Here is a 20,032-nt window from a genome sequence, read left to right as displayed (position 1 = left end):
TTTCCCCCGGCGTCGGCGTCGGTGGCGACCGACCGGTGGTGGCCGTTACATTTACCACCGCCGCGTGCGCGCTTTATCGCTTCACGCCGCTTCACAAACTTTTCATCGTTTATTAATGCAGATTTGATGATTTTAGCGAGTGCGGCCCTTTTATTAATAGTGGCCGCGCTTCAATTTAGTCTCGCGACTCGCGACGCGCGCAATTTCGGGCAATTTTCTCGATTGCTTTTAGTGCTTCATTAAATTTACAACGCATTCGCGCACGCAGCGGCGCGGCGCCTCCACCAGCAGCCGCATTAAATGGGTTTGTGGGAAAAACGCGCGTACACCGAGCGGAAAACGCAGCCCGCCGGAAGGAAAATGATAAAAAAAAACGCAACCACCATTGCGACAAATATTATATACACATCTATATACAGCTGCTGCAGCGATGCGAGGAATTGCGTTTTCAGTGCTTTCTACTTTTTTGCGTGCGAAAGAATTTTCGTTTCAATTGGCAAACAAACAAACAATCGATAATGCAGCAAAACCGATGAGGAAACGTCCGCTCGTCCAATCAACGAAATGAATGAATGAACGCAACTCAAATATACACACACACGCAATTTTTTCATTCGGTTATTTATTGATGTTTATGTTTACCAAATGTTGTTATCGTCAGGTTTGCTTCTGCTCTGTGTGTGTGTTTTTTTTTATTAATACAAAGCTTTTCGTTTCAGGTGTTTCATCGTCATGCATCCAAAGAGATTCAATCATCGCACCAAACAAAAACAACTAGCAATTGGAGCAATGTGACGTCACCAAACATAACCTCATCATTCGTAGGCTGACAGTGTAGCTTAGCAAACTGATCAATCAATCAATCAATCCAAATCATAGACAACTGTAATTTAGTGCCATTTATCTACAAAGTGTTCTCGTGTAAGAGTGAGTGAGTTTTAAGTGTGCAAATTCAAAATAATAAAATAAATAAAATCATTGTGCGCTATCGCGCATGCGCAATTGACACATCATGGTCCGAGTGAATGACGTGCTCGTGTGCTGCTGTCTATTGGCAATTGTCGCTGCGCTTCCACCAGTCATCCGAATAGGTAAGAAATTTTTTGTTAACTTGGTTGCATACATTGCAGTTTATAACGACAAGAATTTATATTATGATGCAGCAGTTAATTACAAACACATTCCGGAAATTTTCATACTTAAGAATTATTACATGCCATCGCTGCATATTTTACCCTTATAATTAAATAATTTAATAAAAATATGACTTGAATTTCCCACTCACACAGTGTATGACGAATAAAATTACTGACGTGTCGCAAGAGTAAAAACAATATGGAGCGCGGATAAGTTCATTAGAGCGCCGTGGAAATTAGCGCCGACACGCTTAATTGAGTTTCCCTTTACGTTTCCGTATTTCCGCATTTCCCGCGCGTTTTTTTTTATTGTTGTTGTCGCAAGGCGACTCTTTAAATTAAAAAAAAAGGAGGAATCCAATTTGACACACATTAAACAAATACGCGCATACAGTGTGTCCACAGTGTGAGATAATGAATGTTTTTTGTCGCTTGAATATTGATGATGTCCGCCTGTGATCCTTAGATGAATTGTTCGAGTTTTTATTGACTTTGAAATTAGTTGGCGAGCGCCTGGGCGCGCATAACAATGCGCCCGGAATGATTTATAAGCGCACAGGCACTCTGCAGGCGGGCGTCGCGACGCCGAGCGATTAATATCATCTTTAAACGTCGCGAGATTAACACGCCGGATGCGTGCGGAATGGTGAATCTGCTCGAAATTAAAAATTCTCTCTTCGCGACGTCGTAAACTACTCCTCTGCAAGATATTTGTTTACCGTTGCCATGGCAACATAGTAAGCGTCTCTATAACTTAACTTAAAATTCTCCGCGGGTAGGAGTAGAATGTGCGCGGTCTTAAAATATAGTCTTTGCCAGCTCACTTGACGCTTTGGCGGTTTTGACAAGCGGCTTCAGATGCTGGGAAGAAGCGAATAAAAGCAAATTATTACGTCGGGATTGCATTTGTTCGAGGTCTGTTTCGCTCCGCCGAGAGTTAAATTCAGAATAGACGGTTTATGAGCCGGTCGGAAGGATGGCTGAAGGGAAGGATTTACATAAGAAATATTCCGGGCGTGAACTGAACGAACGCGGCTGTAAACTTAACTCGGCGGCGGCGGCGCGCGCGCGGCGCTTATCTGCACTCTGGCGGTGCAGCCAAGCGACGGGGGATAAATTACGTGTTGCACTTTTAATGCATATTTTCCCGGCGGTAAAGCGAAGATATTCCAATATGGCGCTTATTATTTACTTAGCCAAACTTAGAGATTACATTGATTTGCTTGTTTTTGTGCAAAAGTAAAGAAATTGGGTTAAGTTTCATGCTAGGCAACCAAAACAACATTATATGAATATTTCAGCTTTACTTAAGCCTTTAGAAGTGAAAAATATCAATATACGGGTATTTTTATTTTCAAATACCAATATTTTTCAATATGATATTGCGTGTGATATATACCGGTATACCAATATCTCAATAGCAATATCAATAAACAGATGAGTAAAAAACAAATGTCGTAATTGTGAAAACTTTCCAAATCTACGACACAGCAGTCACTTTAAACTTTAAAGAACAACAAAAAAGTTCAACTTGGGTAGTTGACTTACAAAATTGAAAATATTCCGAATTAATTTATTTAATCCCTACTAATATTATAAATGCGAAAGTCCTGATGTTTGTTACACTTTCACGCAAAAACTACTTAACCGATCATCATGAAAATATGTACACATATTGTTAGTGGTCCCCGAAATTGTTATAGGCTACTTTTATTTAATAAAAATATATTTTTAAATAAAATAAAGAATTTGTTTGTTAATAATACCTCTGCATCTGGCTATTTTGACTACTTAACGCCATATCTAGCATTCCAGCAATAAAGTCAAACCTAAGTACTATACCATCACACTGTATTATCACACTGTATTACCGACAGCTACGTCAACATCAAATCCACCACTACACTATGGAGACTGCAATGCACTATACTACCATAGACTATACTTCCTTCAGCCATTTAAACTTCCTCGGCCTTGGTACTTCATTGTTACTTCCTTCTGTGACTACAGACGCGTATGGAAGCAACTTCATTATTTTAGATATTCGCGAGCGAAGCCAAGGGTTAAAGCTAGTTGTTTTATAAATACCGGTATTACCGATGTAGCGATGTTTCATTTAAAAATATACCGGTATTGAACCCAGAATTCACACCAGAACGCGCTATGTGTACAAAATAAATATTTTGAATAAAAACATAAAAACCAGGTGATCCATATAAATATTTACTTGTTTTTAACCTGATGCAACGCGGAAAAAAACTATTTAATTGTTATTTGCTGGAATGGAGAACAAAAACAAACATATCGAGGACTTTAAGCACCTCATCACAGATAACATCGACTGTTAGCAGGAGATAAAACCCTCCAGCATCCATAAATTTCCTCTCACCGCAAAGAAAACAAAAACCAAATGCGAAAAAACAAAAAACTGCGCGTAAAGCGTAAAACGCGTTGATTAATTTGTAAATTGATTATATTTTGATTAAAACCCGACTGGAATATGTATAATATGTACTATCCGCGATTTATTTATCATAATATGACGTCGCGAATGAAAGATAAAGAATGAAAGATGAGGCGGGGTTTTGTTTTATGGCTTTCACGTCGTGGATGCGGCAATAAAACTCGCATGCATCAATCCGCACGTCGCCGTCGCCGGCGTCTTAGTAGCCGTCAACAAAAACGACTATTAAAAGACTTTTGTGCGAGAAAGGTGGATTTTGCGTGCGTTTGCAATGCAACAGCTGGCAGCGCTGGTCCTTCGAGCGCGAGACGCCCGTCGAGATATGAAAGATTGCGGACGCGCGCCGGCGACATTTTTCAACGCCGACGCGCGTCTCTTCTCGATTGCTCATGAATCAAGCGCGTGTCGTTTTATTTTATTTACGCGCCGGATGGATTTGAATTATTAATGAAACGCTTCACGAAGAATAGAAAAAATATGGAGCGGAAATGCAGTGTGAAATTGACACACAAACACATAATTATATCGTAGGCAAACCAAATAACATTTTTCCCACAAAACGCAACCCAAATAACACATACCTACATTCAACTCATAAATATTGATGAAATTCACGTATATTATATCATCGCATATTAAATCTTTGCTCATCAAGTGGATATGCGTGTATTAGTCAAGCAAACATTCATTATTACATCAGCATCAGCGGTACTTAAGCACGACTGAAGGTAAACACTAAACACCGTATTAAGGCTGAAGCGAAACGCGCCAATGAATTACGCTCGCGTTGATAATCGTGAATCATGCGCATGTGCAAAGTAGCCGGTTAGTACGCCGCGGTAATTTAGCCTTCATGAGCGTCGCGACGCGCGTCGCTCCTCAGTTAGTTAATGAAGCCGTGAGGGGGAAATATTTACACTCGACGTCGGCGTCGACAATAAAGCGCTTTACTACAATCACAAAATCATCCGCAAACCAATCTTCTGCATGCAATATTTCATTAGCCGCTTAGAGTAAATAAATAAAATATTTTCCGAATTTTATTAACGCGCATCACAGAGTTAAAACGCATTCGAAAGTCATTTCGTGCGGTTAAGCTCGAGATAATGGCGTAGCGCGTAACGCAAAACTTCTGGGGCTGATAGCTGCGCATTAAACGCACACCATTGTAATTCCGCAAATTGCGCTCATTCTTCGTACATCGCACGTTGCGCGGCTACAAAGTGTGGAAACACAGGAGCCGGATGCGTCAGTTGTAACGCTGGTGGTGGTTTGGTGAAACGTACGCGCAACAAAAGCATACTGCCTTTTAAAAAGTGAATATTGTTGCCTGTTTCGCCTGGGCGCAAGAAACCCCGCGCCTTTATTAATGCGCTAATGGCTCTTGATAATGCCGCGCGCCCGCCGACAGTTCTTAAGAGTCAGGCTTACAGGCGCGCAACAAATCACAAAAACTTTCCTGGTTTAACGCAAGTGGATAATAAGCATCGTGCTTGTACGTTTCATCTGTATCATGCCTAAAATCACGGTCATTGCGTACAACAACAACAAGTACTATGGTTGCGGGATATTCACAAAATTACAAAAGTGAGAATACAAGGGTTTTCACGCCAGCAGCATGTGGTGACATCTGCCGCTACTATTTATAATGTGAAATGTGAACAACTCGATTGTTTTATATTAATTTTCTCGTTATATAGTTACAGATTGTCAGTGTAACGACAAAAAAATATTTTAATTTCTAGCAATTATGAGCTAAAATATTTTTTTAAGACATGACATCGAGGGTAACATTTGAAATATTGTTGTAATTATGATCCCAACATCCCTGCAAATTGCAATGCAAATTTCTATAACTTAGGCACGATTTTTCAGCTAATTTGTTGGGGTGCACGTTGCGTTACTAGAAAATCATTTAAACATAACACAAGTGAATACTACTGAGCGACCCGCATTGTTACTAAAGTAATTTAATTTATGTAATATGAATAATAAAGAAATATTCAAGAATGCAATACGACATACCAGTTTAATACAGCGTGCGAAGTCTCACCAGCCACGACAATCACTTGCAGATCCAATCAAACAACACGACTGACTGATAAAAACAAAAACACGATCTGCTGCACGCCGCGCGCGACCTAACACGGACACGGATCTGCACTCACTACCTGTAACAAACAATTTATGGCTTAGAATACTTCAATACATGACTAATATGTGAATACTAGCGCCATCTGTATTTACCGGTATTGTTACTAGCGTAATTGAGTTTATTATCAGCTAACTAAAGATCTGACTGATGCCGATCAGCGTAAAATCTCTATATTTGATTTTTTTGTTTTTCGATGTAACGTCACTTCGTTTATGAATAAAAAAACACAATTTTTTTCGATAAAACTGGAATATATCCGAAAGAATTAAATGTATAGCATTGACAAATATTCTATATTACAGATCAATTAATTGCGCAACTTTACACCCTGCAAAACTTATGAATTTTTAAAATTTCAACCAAAAATAAATATTTTTCGGTTTTTCACCCGTTCGCTACCAACTTTAAATTTTAAAATATGAAACCAATTGTAAGTTAACCTCGTAAAAATATCAAACGCAACAAAATCCCAGCCGCTGCATTTTTCCATTCGTGAGTAATTGTTTAATTTTTAAAATCAATTACAGTCCGGCTGACTTGTTGTAAAACTGCGTTTTACCACTGCCCTCTCATGTTGAATTAGTAACTATCGAGCATGTGCCGCATTTTTTCCATGTCCAATCCGGCTGGTATAAAATTTTTGAATATTTTATATCTACACTATACAACAACAAAAAACACGAGTGCGCGTGATTTTACGATGTGCCACATTTCCGTCCGTCGAATTTTATTCGCGCGCATAAACCATTTTTGTCATTGATTTATAATTGTGAATAACAATATTAAATTATCGCATTTATGGCAGCGATATAGCGGCTTTAATATTAATAGAATAAATAAATTTTAATATCAATTATCCTGTTGAAAATATTTATCACGCAGCGGAAGAGGAAATTTTTTATTAAAAAATACCAGACGCGTGCAAATTAGAAAAATAACGCAGAACGTCGCCGGGACCAGCTCACAGACACCACACCACTAATACTAAAACAGCGCCTTGACGCCTCTGGAAAGGAAAGAAAAACTAGTGGCTTAATATCATCACGATAATGCGCTGTGCTCCCTCTATCTGTTCGAACGTGCGGCGCAGGCTATATACAAGCACACAAGCGAAGAAAAGCGCAGAAAAAAAACGCATTATGCAGGAATTAGTGTGAGAATTTAATGCAAAAACCTAATTAAGTATCTCGCCATCTAGCCATCTAGCCATCTAGCGGCTGGCGCTGGTGTGAGTGCAGTGCACGACGGGTAGCCTAACTATACCCAGCATGCTTCCTAGTCGGGCGCAATAAAAGTCTCGCAAGCACCTCGACGATATTAATAACGTAATTAACCGCACACGCGATGTGAAAATCTTTTTAAACACATAAAGCGTAAAAATATCTGTTTTAAACCCACGCGCAGGAAAAAATAATATGAAAATTAACGCTAAAACAAGTTTATTTTTACGAGTATGTGCAGTTGGTAATTGTTGTTGTGTACTTTTATTTGAAAGTTGTCACCCCGAGAGAATGCTTAAAAGCGCGTCGAATTGTAGTCTCGGCGAGCTTTATTGCTTCCAGCAAGCGCCATCAGATTAAAAGAACAAACTGCATTTAAATTTCGAGCGCGCGGGGAAGTTCGCGCGCCGCGCCCGGCGGCGAAAAGTTGTGTTTTAAAACTAGTTAAATAACAAGAGGACAACCCCAACGCGGAGGGTTACTCTCGACTAGAGCTTTAATCGTGGCGTCAGAGTGCTAAACAACTCGCACAATTCAGATTATACAAATTATACACGAATCACAATTGAATAATTAAACCTTCAGATAAATAATAATAATTCAAATCAAAAACAATTTTTTTATGCAAAAATTAAAATTAAATTTATATAAAATAAATTCTACGTTTACTTGTAAAATTTACATTTTCCCATTAAATGTTAATTTTTATTAAAAACCCACAGCATATAAAATCTAGCATGTACGCCGCCCCCGCGGCGATGGAAACTAATTTCAACTAAACGACGCGCAGCAAAAAGACAACCACCGCACTGCAAACGTCGTAATCGTCGTAAAACTCATAACAGTGACATGAATACAAAATATAGATAGCGCCACTATAACGACGCACGCGCATAGCGCAAAACCCCGCAACCATATGCACACACAATTACAATATTAGTAAATGTTGGCTAACAGACGCATACGAATCACTGAATATGTTCCGCTCGCGGTGCAAGTGCAATCGTAATGCGCAATTAAATTTAAAGTGATAATAATAATCATAATGGCGGACTGTATCATCCCATGCTGTTTCGTTATGCCGGCGGCGAGCCGACAATAAAAACCTCTCGTGCCCGGACGAGATAATGTCTTAATGGTCATTTAATTAACGCTTACAATCTTAGCCGAGACTAATTAAGTCCATAAAAATTTAAAAATTAATCGCTTTGTTTGTGGAAACCCTCTGTATATACGAAATAAATTTATCGCATGTTTTCTAAGTTTCATGTCTCGAATTAATGCTGCCTTTGAGTCCGTAAATGCACCAGGACTGGAGCATCAAAGCAGAAAAAGGTTTACGCGAATTTATTATCCATACACAGCTGCATAATAAACCCCGCAGGCATTCGTGCGCGTCTTCTTTGTATACTCTCTGCCCGCCGAAAACATTTTCCTGGTTAGTGAGTCGCGCGAATTGCGCGTGATGTCGAAGCGCATTCGCCCCGCAAAGAATGCGAATACCGTTGGAATAACAAATTCAACCGAAAGATATATAGGCAACCACACGTACATATAAAGACGTTGCCCTGGCATACAAGTTGCCTATGTGCGATAAATTTTTATCGGAAGGTTACAAATGTCGGCAATTACTCCACGCGAGCGCAAAATGTAAGCAAAACAAACCATTTTTGTTTGTGTGTTGGTGTTGGTGATGAAAACAATTTTTTTATTTTCATTTCGTTTTATTGATTCTTGATAAAGCAAATTTGCCTTCCTGCATTCGATTGTACTCCGCTCAACACTCGACAGCTTCAAGTATTGCGCGAGCCCAAGAAAAAACCGCAAACGCTGGAATCCGCATTCTTTCGCTGCTGCCGCCGCCCCCGCACGCCGTTCAAAGCTTCATCTTTTATCTCTCTAATCGGCGAACGCCGGCTTATCTGTATCTGGCTTTCATGGTGCACACGCCACCGTCGCCGTCTTCCGAATAAAATCGATTCGCCGCCTCGGCACGTCGACACACTTTTCCGACAATCCGACCAAGAGATGCTGGCCCCGGTCGGCATGCCGGAAGAGTCGTTGCCCCAACACACATCACACAAAAAAGAAGCGAGGAATAAACAAGATGGAAAAGAGCAGAGAGCAAACATCGCGATGAAGGAGAAGCAACCCGGGGACGAAAAAAAAAAATAACCGAGGAAGCAAAAGACATCAAATATACACATGCTCGACATATATTCCGGGTGTGTTTGTGTGTGAATGTGGTAAAATGTAAGCAAGACTTTATATATTTTATACATTCCTCTGTATCGAGCGTCGCGCGGACGTTTCTGAGGCATTTTGTCGTGTGGTGGTGCCGGGGCCGAATATGTGATGTCTGGAATTCCCTCGCCGCCCCCGGCAGCTATATCATTTTTAGCATGTTAATGCAGTTACATGCCGTAAAGGAGAATATCGGGGGAAGCCTTTTACCGCTTCTTTCGCCTAATCGAATTGTCGCCAGCCGCCGCCGCCGTTGCTGCAAAGACGATGCTCCTTAAGGAGTCCCGGGTGCAAAATCGCGTGCAGGTTGAGCAACAATATTTTTACGACCATTCCGGTTTTACGACGGTGCATTCCGTTTTTTTTTTTCGTCGTCTGTTTCATCTTATAAAATCATACAAAATATAATAATAAACGTAATTTATGCGAATGCAAGTGATTTTTTATGCAACCCAACAAGCAACTAACCTCAATTGAACGCGTTGTACAGTGAAATAAACATTGATTTTATTTGCGCTGTCGGGGTTTGTTTAAAGAGCAAAGTTTGACCCCGACGCTGGTTTATTTGCGAGCGGTGGCAATATTGAGGTTGCTTTATTGGAATCGATTTATTTCTGCATTTACACTGTTTTACAAGCGCGCAAAAAACACACCCGAACGGAAAACTTTTCCGCAAACTTTATCGCAAGCGTTGATTTCGAACTTTATTACCGACAAATTAATATTGATTCACTACTAAACGTGGTTAATGTATGTATTATTGGCGTTTTCTTTGAATTATTTATTTTTTCGCCAGTTAAACGTACTTAAATAGCATATTAAGCATCAAGTGCGCTAAGTGGCACTTTAACAACTTTAGCGTGTTTTTCTACTATATTTTCACGTCTTCTGCTGCACAGTAAGCAAACGTGCACAGCGCAAGGTCCACCCCGTGACTAAAGTACTTTAGTCACGACTTTGGCTGTCCGTGGCTTTTATTATAAAACAGATTTATTTATATATTTTCATGACGAGTTTAATTTTATCGCGGATTTCAGATACTGGATGGGTTTGCCGCGCTGTTGTTTAATTCATATATAGTTATTTCATAAATAAAGCTCAAAAGCGTCAACGATTGCCGCCACTAGTCGGATATAAATTTTATACGATTTTCGGGCAGGGCGTACGAGTCGTAAAGGCGAAATAATTAAAATTTATCGTCATCGAAAAACAAGTGTAGCGCACAAGGCCGCCGGCAATAAAAAACTTTAGAGCATTTTTCCCGTGGCTTTGCGGCCGCCGCCGCCGCACTGCTCGATCCTCGTTTCGGCAAATCTTCCCGAGAGCCAGAAAGAAGTAGTTCGTCCTTTGGTGAGCGTGTGATTATGCCGCAAAAGACATATATTTGCACGCTATCCGCCAAAGGATATACGATTCAGGGTTTTCACATTCACATTCACATATCGAACAGTTTTAGATATACTTTTAAAAAGATTTCCTTCGCATAGAAAAAGAAAAAATAATTTTTCAAAACTATTTTCGACGAGTTTTTGTTTGTAAATGTATATTTTTGTTGTGTGTTTAGTGATTTTTTCTTTTGCATGTTTTTCCCTTCTGCGTTTGGGTCTTTTTGGCACCAAACGAGCGCGGTCATAAATTTCCTCCGAAATCGGTCGTTGGCCGACGGACGCAGCATGAGCATGGTGGGCTCAAGGGACGCGAATGCACAAAAGGAGCCCGTCCAGAGCGAAACAGAGACGGATGGCCAGGATAAGACCGCGTGCTATTTTTGCATCGCCAAAGATGCACGGCTTCTGCCATGCCATAATGATTAAAACTCTTCTCCGCAATACAAAACACAAAACCCCCACGACCAAGAAGAAAAAAAAAACACCAAAAACATGCATACGTAATCATTTTTGGCGCTACACAATCCTAGATGGCGCTGGTAATGTGGCCCATTACATGTTCAATCAGCGTGTGCGCGCTTACATCACTTCACGTTGATGGTGAAGTGAGTGGAAGCGATTTTGAGTGAAGTTGAGTGGCGAAGGACGCGAAGGGTTGCTGCTTGCTAGCGCCACAAATCGCGTGCAGCCGTTCGTGCAAAATCATCATCAAGCCGCCCCGGTGCCGCCGCCGCCCAACAAATCGTTTAACCGTTTAACGTATTTATAAAAGCCCCCATCACACACTATCTATCGCCTTGAAATTTACACACGTTTTCACGATGGTCATCATGATCGTGCACAAGAGTTCAAAGCACACTTTATACGGACTTAATTCAGCGTAATAAATTCCTGCGCACAAACACAATTCATTTTATGTTTGAATTATACACTGTATTACAACTACGTCAACATAAATCCAATTGACTGCATATAAATGTATATTTGGTTGCCTACAATAAATTTTCAAAAACTTCCCGCCATTCTACTTCATTGTTACTTCTTCTGTGAACAGACATAAAGCACATATTATTTTAGATATTCGCGAGAATACAAGGGTTAATTATGAAAAATGTGTTTCTTGAAGATAGTCTCAAAACCAAACAACATAACCACATATAAAGAATACGAGTTAATTATGAAAAGTGTTTCTTGAAGATGTCTCAGAAGAAAACAAAAGAATAAAGAATAAACATAAACAAAACATTTTTATGCGCGTTTCTGTTCGTCGTCCAGATGAGCTGATACTCAGACATAATTCCCTAATCAATTTCATCCTTTGATAATGTTATCCTTGCTCTCGAAGCAAAGTAGTTAATTTCAGCGCAAGTTGCTAGTCTAAAGACGTTTAATTTTAACTTGAGTTCAAGTTTTCTACCTTCAAACTTCTTAAACACTTCAGCAGACCCAAAGACCCAAGAGATTCTTAAAATTCTTTCATCTACAAGCACAACCACGCCATGATCCTCCGAGAGATAATAATTATCTATCGTAAAATTAATTTATAACAAACTATACTATACAAAACTCTGGTTACAGCGACGGCGCTATATAAAAAACAGTTTGACATCCTGACAACGATAAACTGCAAAAAACGCTGATGTATATTAATGTGTCATCGTCCGCAGCAGGCATAGTTAATTACACTGGCGAAGCGGCAGGAAAACAAAACCGGAAAAAATTACACAACACAACAGAAACGCGGTTGATATTCGCAATACTCGCACAAAAAGTGGTTATGTTATTAATTAGCGCTTTTTTAAGTATTATATTGCTGAGATAATAGAAACAAGATACGCAAGCGGAGGGAAAATATAAACGCACAACTAAAAATCACTTTGTTAATGTTTAATTGGGTTGGAATTTGCAGCGGCATCGAAAAACTCGATAAACTCCAAATATACACGTGTACGAGTGGAAAATACACATTCGCGTTTCGCATTTCGGATTTTCCATTACGCGCATATTTCGCCAGTAGGCTGTAGGTGCAATTGGTGGCAGCGCCTCCAATCTAATAATATTGTTTATGTAAGCGATGCGTTGCGTACGTTCGGGCACTCGGTGAAAATTTCCGGTTTGCGTTCCGCACAGCGCGCGCAAACCAGCTGACGTCGGCCCCAAAAAATAACACAATTTCGTTTTCAACAATTTTCGAGTTGTTCGAAAATTTCAAAACCCACTCGTATTATTAAATTTCTTCCCGGACGCGCTAGAAATAATAAATTCGCTCGTAAATCCCAACAAATTGAAAAAAATTATCCAACTATAAAATGTACACAGCGCGCACGCTTCCCCCGGCAATGTTGTAAAAACAGTCTTATCATTTGCGAAAGCGTTCCCGATCCGTCTTCTTCTTCCTCCTCTCCTCTCTCGCCTTTCTGTTTCTTCTGGTTCGTGCCTTCAATAAAACGAACTCGTAAATCGTAGACAACATCGGGATTAACTCGAACGTATTACCGCCGCCGTCGACATCTGAGACTAACTCGCATGAGCACCAGGAGAGAGGAAGGAAAACCTAGTGCGTCCACATTCAACATTCTAACATTCGGATAACCACGAAAACGTTTGCCGACGTTACTGAGTGCTGAACACGCTCTCGGCTGCCTGCTATGATCCACTGGTAGCAGGGGCAGGGTATGAAGGCTTGGAAGCGGCACGCGTCGTGCACACTCCGCAAAACTGCCAGGCAAATAAAAAGCGAAACCACCTCTCTCGCCGCCACCCACACCCCCCCGACAAGAGTAAGAACCGCGACTGTGTGCTGCGGGAGTAAAAACGAGAGAAGCGATTCGGTGAGCCGGAACGATCGCGCGCGGCAAAACGGCAAAAGAAGTGATTTACGTGGGATCGTGATTGAAAAACTGTTGAAAATCCTTCGCTCCACATCCGGCGAAATCTTGTGATGCAAGCGGTCGGATAATGTGGAGACATTCTTTCCCCTTCCGCGCATCAAAGAGATATTGATATTACTATTGATATTGATTTGAATTTGAAGATATTTGGATTTAGGGAAATATTTCCTCCGAAAAAAGAGAAGAATTGTGAATGTCAAACATTTTACTCTAATATTATGTAAGGAAATGCCGTCATTCAAAGACAATTAGATTTCGAGTACTTAGAATTTCCTCTCCTTGATGAGTCTCCGAAAATAAACCAGTAGATGGTTTTTATACTACGCGTCTGTTTTTGTTCCCAATGCCAAACGTTTCTTATTTTATTTGCGCCGTTTTTGCATCGTGTCGTGTTTTTTTGTCCTCCTGTTTCGTTTCCGCGTCTTCCGGCCAATGTCTTTGCTCATCACGGTAGGTTTAGGTTTACTCTTCTATTCGGTTCGGTTCGAGGTTTTTTTTGTGCGATGCGCGTTGCGTTGGTTTATTTTATTTCGGTTCAGTTTTTGCGCGCCGCGCCGTCTCATGAGGAATGCTCGGTTTGATGCTTTGTTTATGAGCCATGACAACAGCGGGAAACTTTATAGTGAAAAAACGACCATGCAGCGACCATGATACTGATGGCTGTCTGCGACTCGTGGTTAAACGTAAACGTAGAGCAAGAAAAGAATAAAATACGCCCGGAATTATACGACACTCAAAAACCTAGTCCAGAGGTAATTACAATTACATTTTAAATGTAAATCTAACTTTAATAGAAGTTATTTCATGAGAGGAGTAAAAATTTCGGAATTTTATCTCTCCAGACGATCAAAATCATCAAAACCACTACTCTAACAAAAGAAAAAGCAGAAAGCAAGAAAAAAAACGAAGTCTATATACGATAAGTACTCTGCGAGTCGAAACTATGACGCGTCCTTGGAGACGCGCCATGTTAGCGTCGCGACGCGCTTGTTCTGCTCGTGTTGTTATGATGTTGCCGGCGCACCGCCAACGCCGGAAAAGTTACGGCGAGCGTGGGAGATCGCTGTCTCTCGGCGGATTAGTAAAAGACTGGAAAATCACGCGAGGCGCGCTTAAAAACCAAGCGAACTGGATGCGACTACGTAAAAACTAATAAGAGCAACAATACAAAAACTGCGAAACGCGAAGCGAAAAAAAACTCAGCAATGAAAAAATTTAACAAGTCGACGACAACTCTCAAGTTTTTTCACGTTGACGTCTCATGGCTGCAAAAACCTCACGGAAAAAAAACTACAGCAAGAAAAAACGGAAACTTTTTTCGGAAATATATTGAATTATTGAGTGTGACCAAACGTGAAAGTTTTTTGCCCAAGATTTTTTCCTGTTCCACATCAATCCAATATCTACGAGTATATCTACATTATTATTAATATACTCCATAAATAAGAAACTAGTTAATGCATAAAAGAGTATAGTACATGGGTAAATAAAATGGTTATCTCTCGAAGAACAAAAGACGTTAAAAATAATGCAAGTCGCATCGGCTGCATCAGCACTTTATTATTTCCGGCGTGCTCTTCGGAAATAGTTTTGATAACGCGGATATGGCCGGGAATGCTTATAGCGGCAATAACACTCGAGTGCTCTCTCGCGGTAATCGCGGCTCTCGTGGTAAGTGCATCGCGTGCATAATTGCGGCGGCTCTACGAACCAGTGCGACGCTAGCCACGCATAAAATCAATGTCCCTGCCACAAGTATCGCGCAATCAAAAACATATAATCACGCTGAATTTCCGCCGCAAAAAAAACTTGTCAAAACGTCAAAAAACTGCAATAAAAAATTTTACGCTCGTGTGTGGAATTTTTGTGTGGGCATTAAATTCAGAGCACGTCCACGCCGCCATCAAGAACGTCGACTTGACAGGCGAGCTGGCGCGGGACTGCGTTAAAAATCCCATGAAATAGATCCCTACGAATCTTTAGATCTCTCTTTCCGGGTTGGAAAATGATGCGAAAGTTAAACATCAACAAGACTTACTCGTACAACCCCCGAAAAATAAGCGGATTACAAGCGCAGCTTTCTCTTAATTATTTCTCTGCGCGCGTGGCCGAGAAAAGTAGGTATTTATAATAATTTGTAATTAATTTTAATTAATTGTGGGACACATTGAGTAGGGTTAACAGACTGATCTTGTTCCTATTGAAATGTGTGATTGGCAAATCATTTCGGCGATGAGATCAGCCTGTCGAACCCAGCTCGACACGCAACAATTATTCTAAGTGAAAATTTTCGGCATTTAGCAGGAGGTAAAAGTAAAAGTAAAAAGTGAGCTGAAAGTCGAAACTAAGCTTCGTCGTTTCTTCCAAAAACCGCACGCAGCGCGATTCTCTCACTCAGTGAGCGATTGCGTTCCGCTAGAGAGGCTAAAGCGCGGCGCCTCCACCACCACCCACCTCGACAACGACGAAAGAAACGACAGCGCGCAAGTCCCTAACAAATGGTTACATCGAAAAGGAGGTTACCGAAAGCTTGCCTAATTGTGTGCGCCTTCAAAAATTCCACTCAATAAAACCTCGCACTTTTAAATTCATCCAATTGAAAAAATCCAACAAGACAAGAACACAAAAATGATTCGGAAAGCATACAGGTACATTTCCGGCGACTGGACAAACCGGAAAACTCCTCTCCTCTCATTCTCTCTCCTCTCGTGTAAATCCCCCCCGCTGGGTGGGCTATTAATTAATGCGTGGGAAATCCAGCGCGGGCAAAATTCATGTCGAATTGTTATTGTTGCGAGTTTCCGGCCGATCGGGACCGGGCGATAAATCAATGCGGCGTCGTCGCCTACAAACGGACGGCTCAATAGAATAGACTCACGGATGCCGGCAGCGCAGTCGAGCGTTAGCGCATTATTGAATCTAATAATAATAATAATAATCGAAGAGGAAGACACTCGATACGCGCACGTCGGGCGTATCGATGTCGATTCGCTAGAATAACAGGATGCATATTGGAAGATATTGAGATTACTCAGTATACAGTGTGTTGCGACCTCAAAAAACAAACAACCTGCACTTTAAATTAAGTAAAAGTAAATTAAGGAGAATAATAAATAAAGAATTTCGTTTTAAAACATTTTACGTGCACGTAAAACATCAAAAACAATATTTTCTTGTTTGTATGTGTGGTTGCCTACATCAATCTCAATATACAGGGTGTCCCGACCCCAAATATTTAAAAAAATCACTTAAAAAACAATAAATTACAAAATAATAATTTCAAAACTCGAAAATGTCTTTTTATGAGACTTTAAAAAACCGGAAGTACCAAATATGGTTGATTTGCTTCTAGCGCTATCTATTGGTTCTGACCCTAAACAATCCTAACCCCAACAATTTTCTAACCAGTATACTTGGTTGCCTGCATCCATCTCGATACAAATCAGACACGCGTGACAAGACATTAATTAAATCAATTATTGTTATTAACTGTGTTCTAATCGCTGCGAGCACAAGCGCGAATTGTCCTCACGACGGCTCTAACTCAACGCTTTGATATATTAACACACTACACACGCAGATATCTATCTATCTCCAGTTTCCACGAATCCGGTCCGAGTGTATCGCGCGCGCGAGCATTGTGCGCACGTTTTGAATTTGCGCAAATAATCACATATCACATTAATTATAATAATATTCATGAGTTTACAAGCCACAAATCCGCAAACATCCGCAATCACTACCACACTATATAAACACGTGCGCGCCGCGAAATTCATTTAATTCCCAATAAATATCGCGAAAATTATGCATTTAATTAAATTTTTCAAACAATGTATTATTTGGTATTGATAGCGCGTGTGGGAAATGACGAGAGAAGCGAGTGACAATCGCTTCCGCAATTTAAAACATGGCGGAAATTAACTTTAGTTTAATTTCGTTTAATGTCAACTAGCGACATCTAGCCGGGAAAATATTAAAAATTATTTTATGTTTGTAAATAAACAGAGTTTGATGTGTGGATTTTTGTCTGTAATAAATTGAACGCGATAACAATTAATTCTAGCGCGATGCGTAATGCACAACCGAGCGTAATTAATAGCGCTGTAAACGTGTGCTCATATTACGAGTATTATTTATGCATAAAGTTCACACAAAGCGCAAAAACCCGCGAGCGGTAGGCGCGCGAAACACGTCAAAAGCACTAGCGACTTTTAATTTTGCATTATTTTTTTCAAGCGTTTTTATTTGTTCTTTGATAGAAAAATATACGTATGAAAGGCAAATGTTGTATGGGTGTGTGTGTGTTATATTTTGTAACACTTAAAACAAACCGGCTGAAGAATAATGCAAAAACAAAAAACGTAAAAATTTCAACGTCCACGCCTCGTTATTTACAACTGACGGGGTGTTATAAACACATATTTTCGCTCGCAGCGCCGACAGGCGGACATCACGCGTGTAGGCGTGCGCAAGTTATGTCATGATTTGTGAAAACTCGTGAAAACTGAAACCTGCAGGCCGGTAGATGCGGTGATACGAGATGGGAGAACGGGAAAACAATTTAAATCTATTGTAATTGTTTCAACTTTACAAATTGTGCCGCGAGTGGATTAAAAAATAAAAATAAAACTTGCAAATAAAATCACAACATTTAACAAAAAAATAAATAAAATGGGAGTTTATAAAAAGCAATCATACACCCACTGACTTTAACAGAATTTAAAAATAAATATTTTTATTTGATTCATAGTAAAATTTGATTAACTATAAAACCGTGTAAAAAGTGGTAAAGTAAAAAAATATTTTATTCTTGCTACAATTTAAACTCTACTAAAGTATGTTTAACATAAAGTTGGATAATATTAGATTTACGAAAGCGTAAAATTAATATTTGCAATATCCTAAAATTATTGCTCAATATTATGATATAATACGCGATATACATGCGAGCGCTTCAATAGTTAAAGCATTTGCTAAGTACTAGTAATTATAGCCGAGTGTTTAACATTTCCTTTAGTGATGTTTCACGTTTCCGATCAAATCCGCCATGTTTATACACTGCTTTCAGTTTCGCAGTAAATCCTAAAATTATCCGATCCTGGTAACCTGTGTAACATTGAACTAATACTCAAACCTACATGAATTCACATTAAATTTATAAAAATTAAGTAAAAATCAATAAAAACTTTTTCTCTTTTTGTAAAACTTTTTTTCTTTGTTGGTTGTCAGTCGCAGACAGCTATATATATATATATACTAGTTAACCGGGCAAACGTTGTTTTGCCATATAAATTATTTCAAGTTTCTAGATAAATTTTAGTGTAGACAAAAAGTAACTTACTTATTATAAAAAATAGGGGTTGGTGATAAGAAACCAAAAATTGTATATTTTAATAAAATTAATTAAAACACATTAAAAAAATAAAAACAAAAAATTTCGACCAAAATTTAAAAAAAATTAAGGGTGAACAACCCTTATCACTTAGAGATATGAAGTTACCGATTCTCAGACCTACTGAATACGCATATAAAAATTTTCTTTGAGCGAGATGAAAAATGATTAAATTACTAAAATGGCTATAAAGAAATAGGGTTGGTGATAAAAACTAAAATTTAGGGTTGTATGTATTTTTTAATTCCACATTATAAAAAAATAAAAACAAAAGAATTTGTCCAAAAATTTAAAAAAAAGTTAAGGGTGAACAACCCTTATCACTTAGGGGTATGAAAAATAGATGTTAGCCGATTCTCAGACCTACTGAATACGCATATAAAATTTGGTAAAAATCGGTAAAGCCGTTTCGGAGGAGTATGGAAACAAACACTGTGACACGCAAATTTTATATATATAGATGTAATCTACAATTGTGTAATAAACACATTTAACTATTTTGATTGCGCCGAAGGCATTGTTGAATAACCAAACAAATGTTTAGTCTGATAATTAATTTAGCTTGATTTCGCCCGCCAGCAATCGGCTGTTAGAGCGAACACTCGGCGCAGTCTTAAGAACAACTCAAATACAACCCAAACTCACTATTCACACAATACCCACATAAACAGGATAAACAAACACACAAACAGGTTAAACCCATCCGTAATTACAGAGACAATATAAACCAAAGCAAATTAATACCAAACATTAATACTGATATCGAACAACTCGAAAAACTCAACAAAAAAATGAAAAAAAAATCACCGAAATTCTCGTAATGAGCAAAAACTCGAAACACTGCGCCGCCCGTGTTGCAGCAGGTTTATAATATGTGACGATTATATTTTTTGCTTGTTATACTGTATATTTTATGTGTTGTCCGGAAGTTTTCACCTGCACGAGCGGGCCGAAGCGATGAAAAAGTTTTAATAAAGGCCGACGCGCGCGGAAGTAGGAACTCGCCGGCGAGGCACGCGTCGTCGCCGTATTGTGCGTTCGCTTCCGCGCTCGTCATTGTGTCCTCGAGCACGTGTTGACGCGTTCAATGAGTTCCGAGCGGCGCGCAACAAAAACAAAAAACAAACCGGAAAACCAGA

The 20,032-nt window shown here is 39.5% G+C and overlaps 2 protein-coding genes across 8 annotated transcripts in view; one reads left to right on the top strand and one right to left on the bottom strand.

Moving 5' to 3' along the window:
- LOC135794068 (glutamate receptor ionotropic, kainate 2) overlaps positions 1 to 20,032 on the top strand; it is an 81,086-nt gene that overhangs the window by 7,931 nt on the left and 53,123 nt on the right. For both annotated transcript variants that reach the window (XM_065305212.1, XM_065305211.1), the window contains exon 2: positions 720 to 1,091. In XM_065305212.1, coding sequence (XP_065161284.1) covers positions 1,013 to 1,091 — 79 coding nt within the window. In that variant the 5' untranslated portion in view covers positions 720 to 1,012. The remainder of the gene's footprint in view (positions 1 to 719; positions 1,092 to 20,032) is intronic.
- LOC135794067 (glutamate receptor ionotropic, kainate 2-like) overlaps positions 1 to 20,032 on the bottom strand; it is an 81,802-nt gene that overhangs the window by 49,415 nt on the left and 12,355 nt on the right. For 4 of the 6 annotated variants that reach the window (XM_065305205.1, XM_065305202.1, XM_065305203.1 and 1 more), the window contains one exon: positions 5,626 to 5,771. The exons of the other annotated variants lie outside the window; for them this stretch is intronic. The gene's annotated coding sequence lies outside the window, so the exon portion shown is untranslated. The remainder of the gene's footprint in view (positions 1 to 5,625; positions 5,772 to 20,032) is intronic. 6 annotated transcript variants of the gene reach the window in all.

The sequence above is a fragment of the Atheta coriaria genome, unplaced genomic scaffold (genome assembly GCF_025399875.1).
Source record: "Atheta coriaria isolate IRGN ID8LTWV9N9 unplaced genomic scaffold, Caltech_Dcor_3.1 hic_scaffold_6_pilon, whole genome shotgun sequence".
In the NCBI taxonomy this organism is placed as follows: Eukaryota; Metazoa; Arthropoda; class Insecta; order Coleoptera; family Staphylinidae; genus Dalotia; species Dalotia coriaria.
Note: the sequence above shows the minus strand (reverse complement) of the source record. Positions and strands in the feature narration are given on the sequence as shown.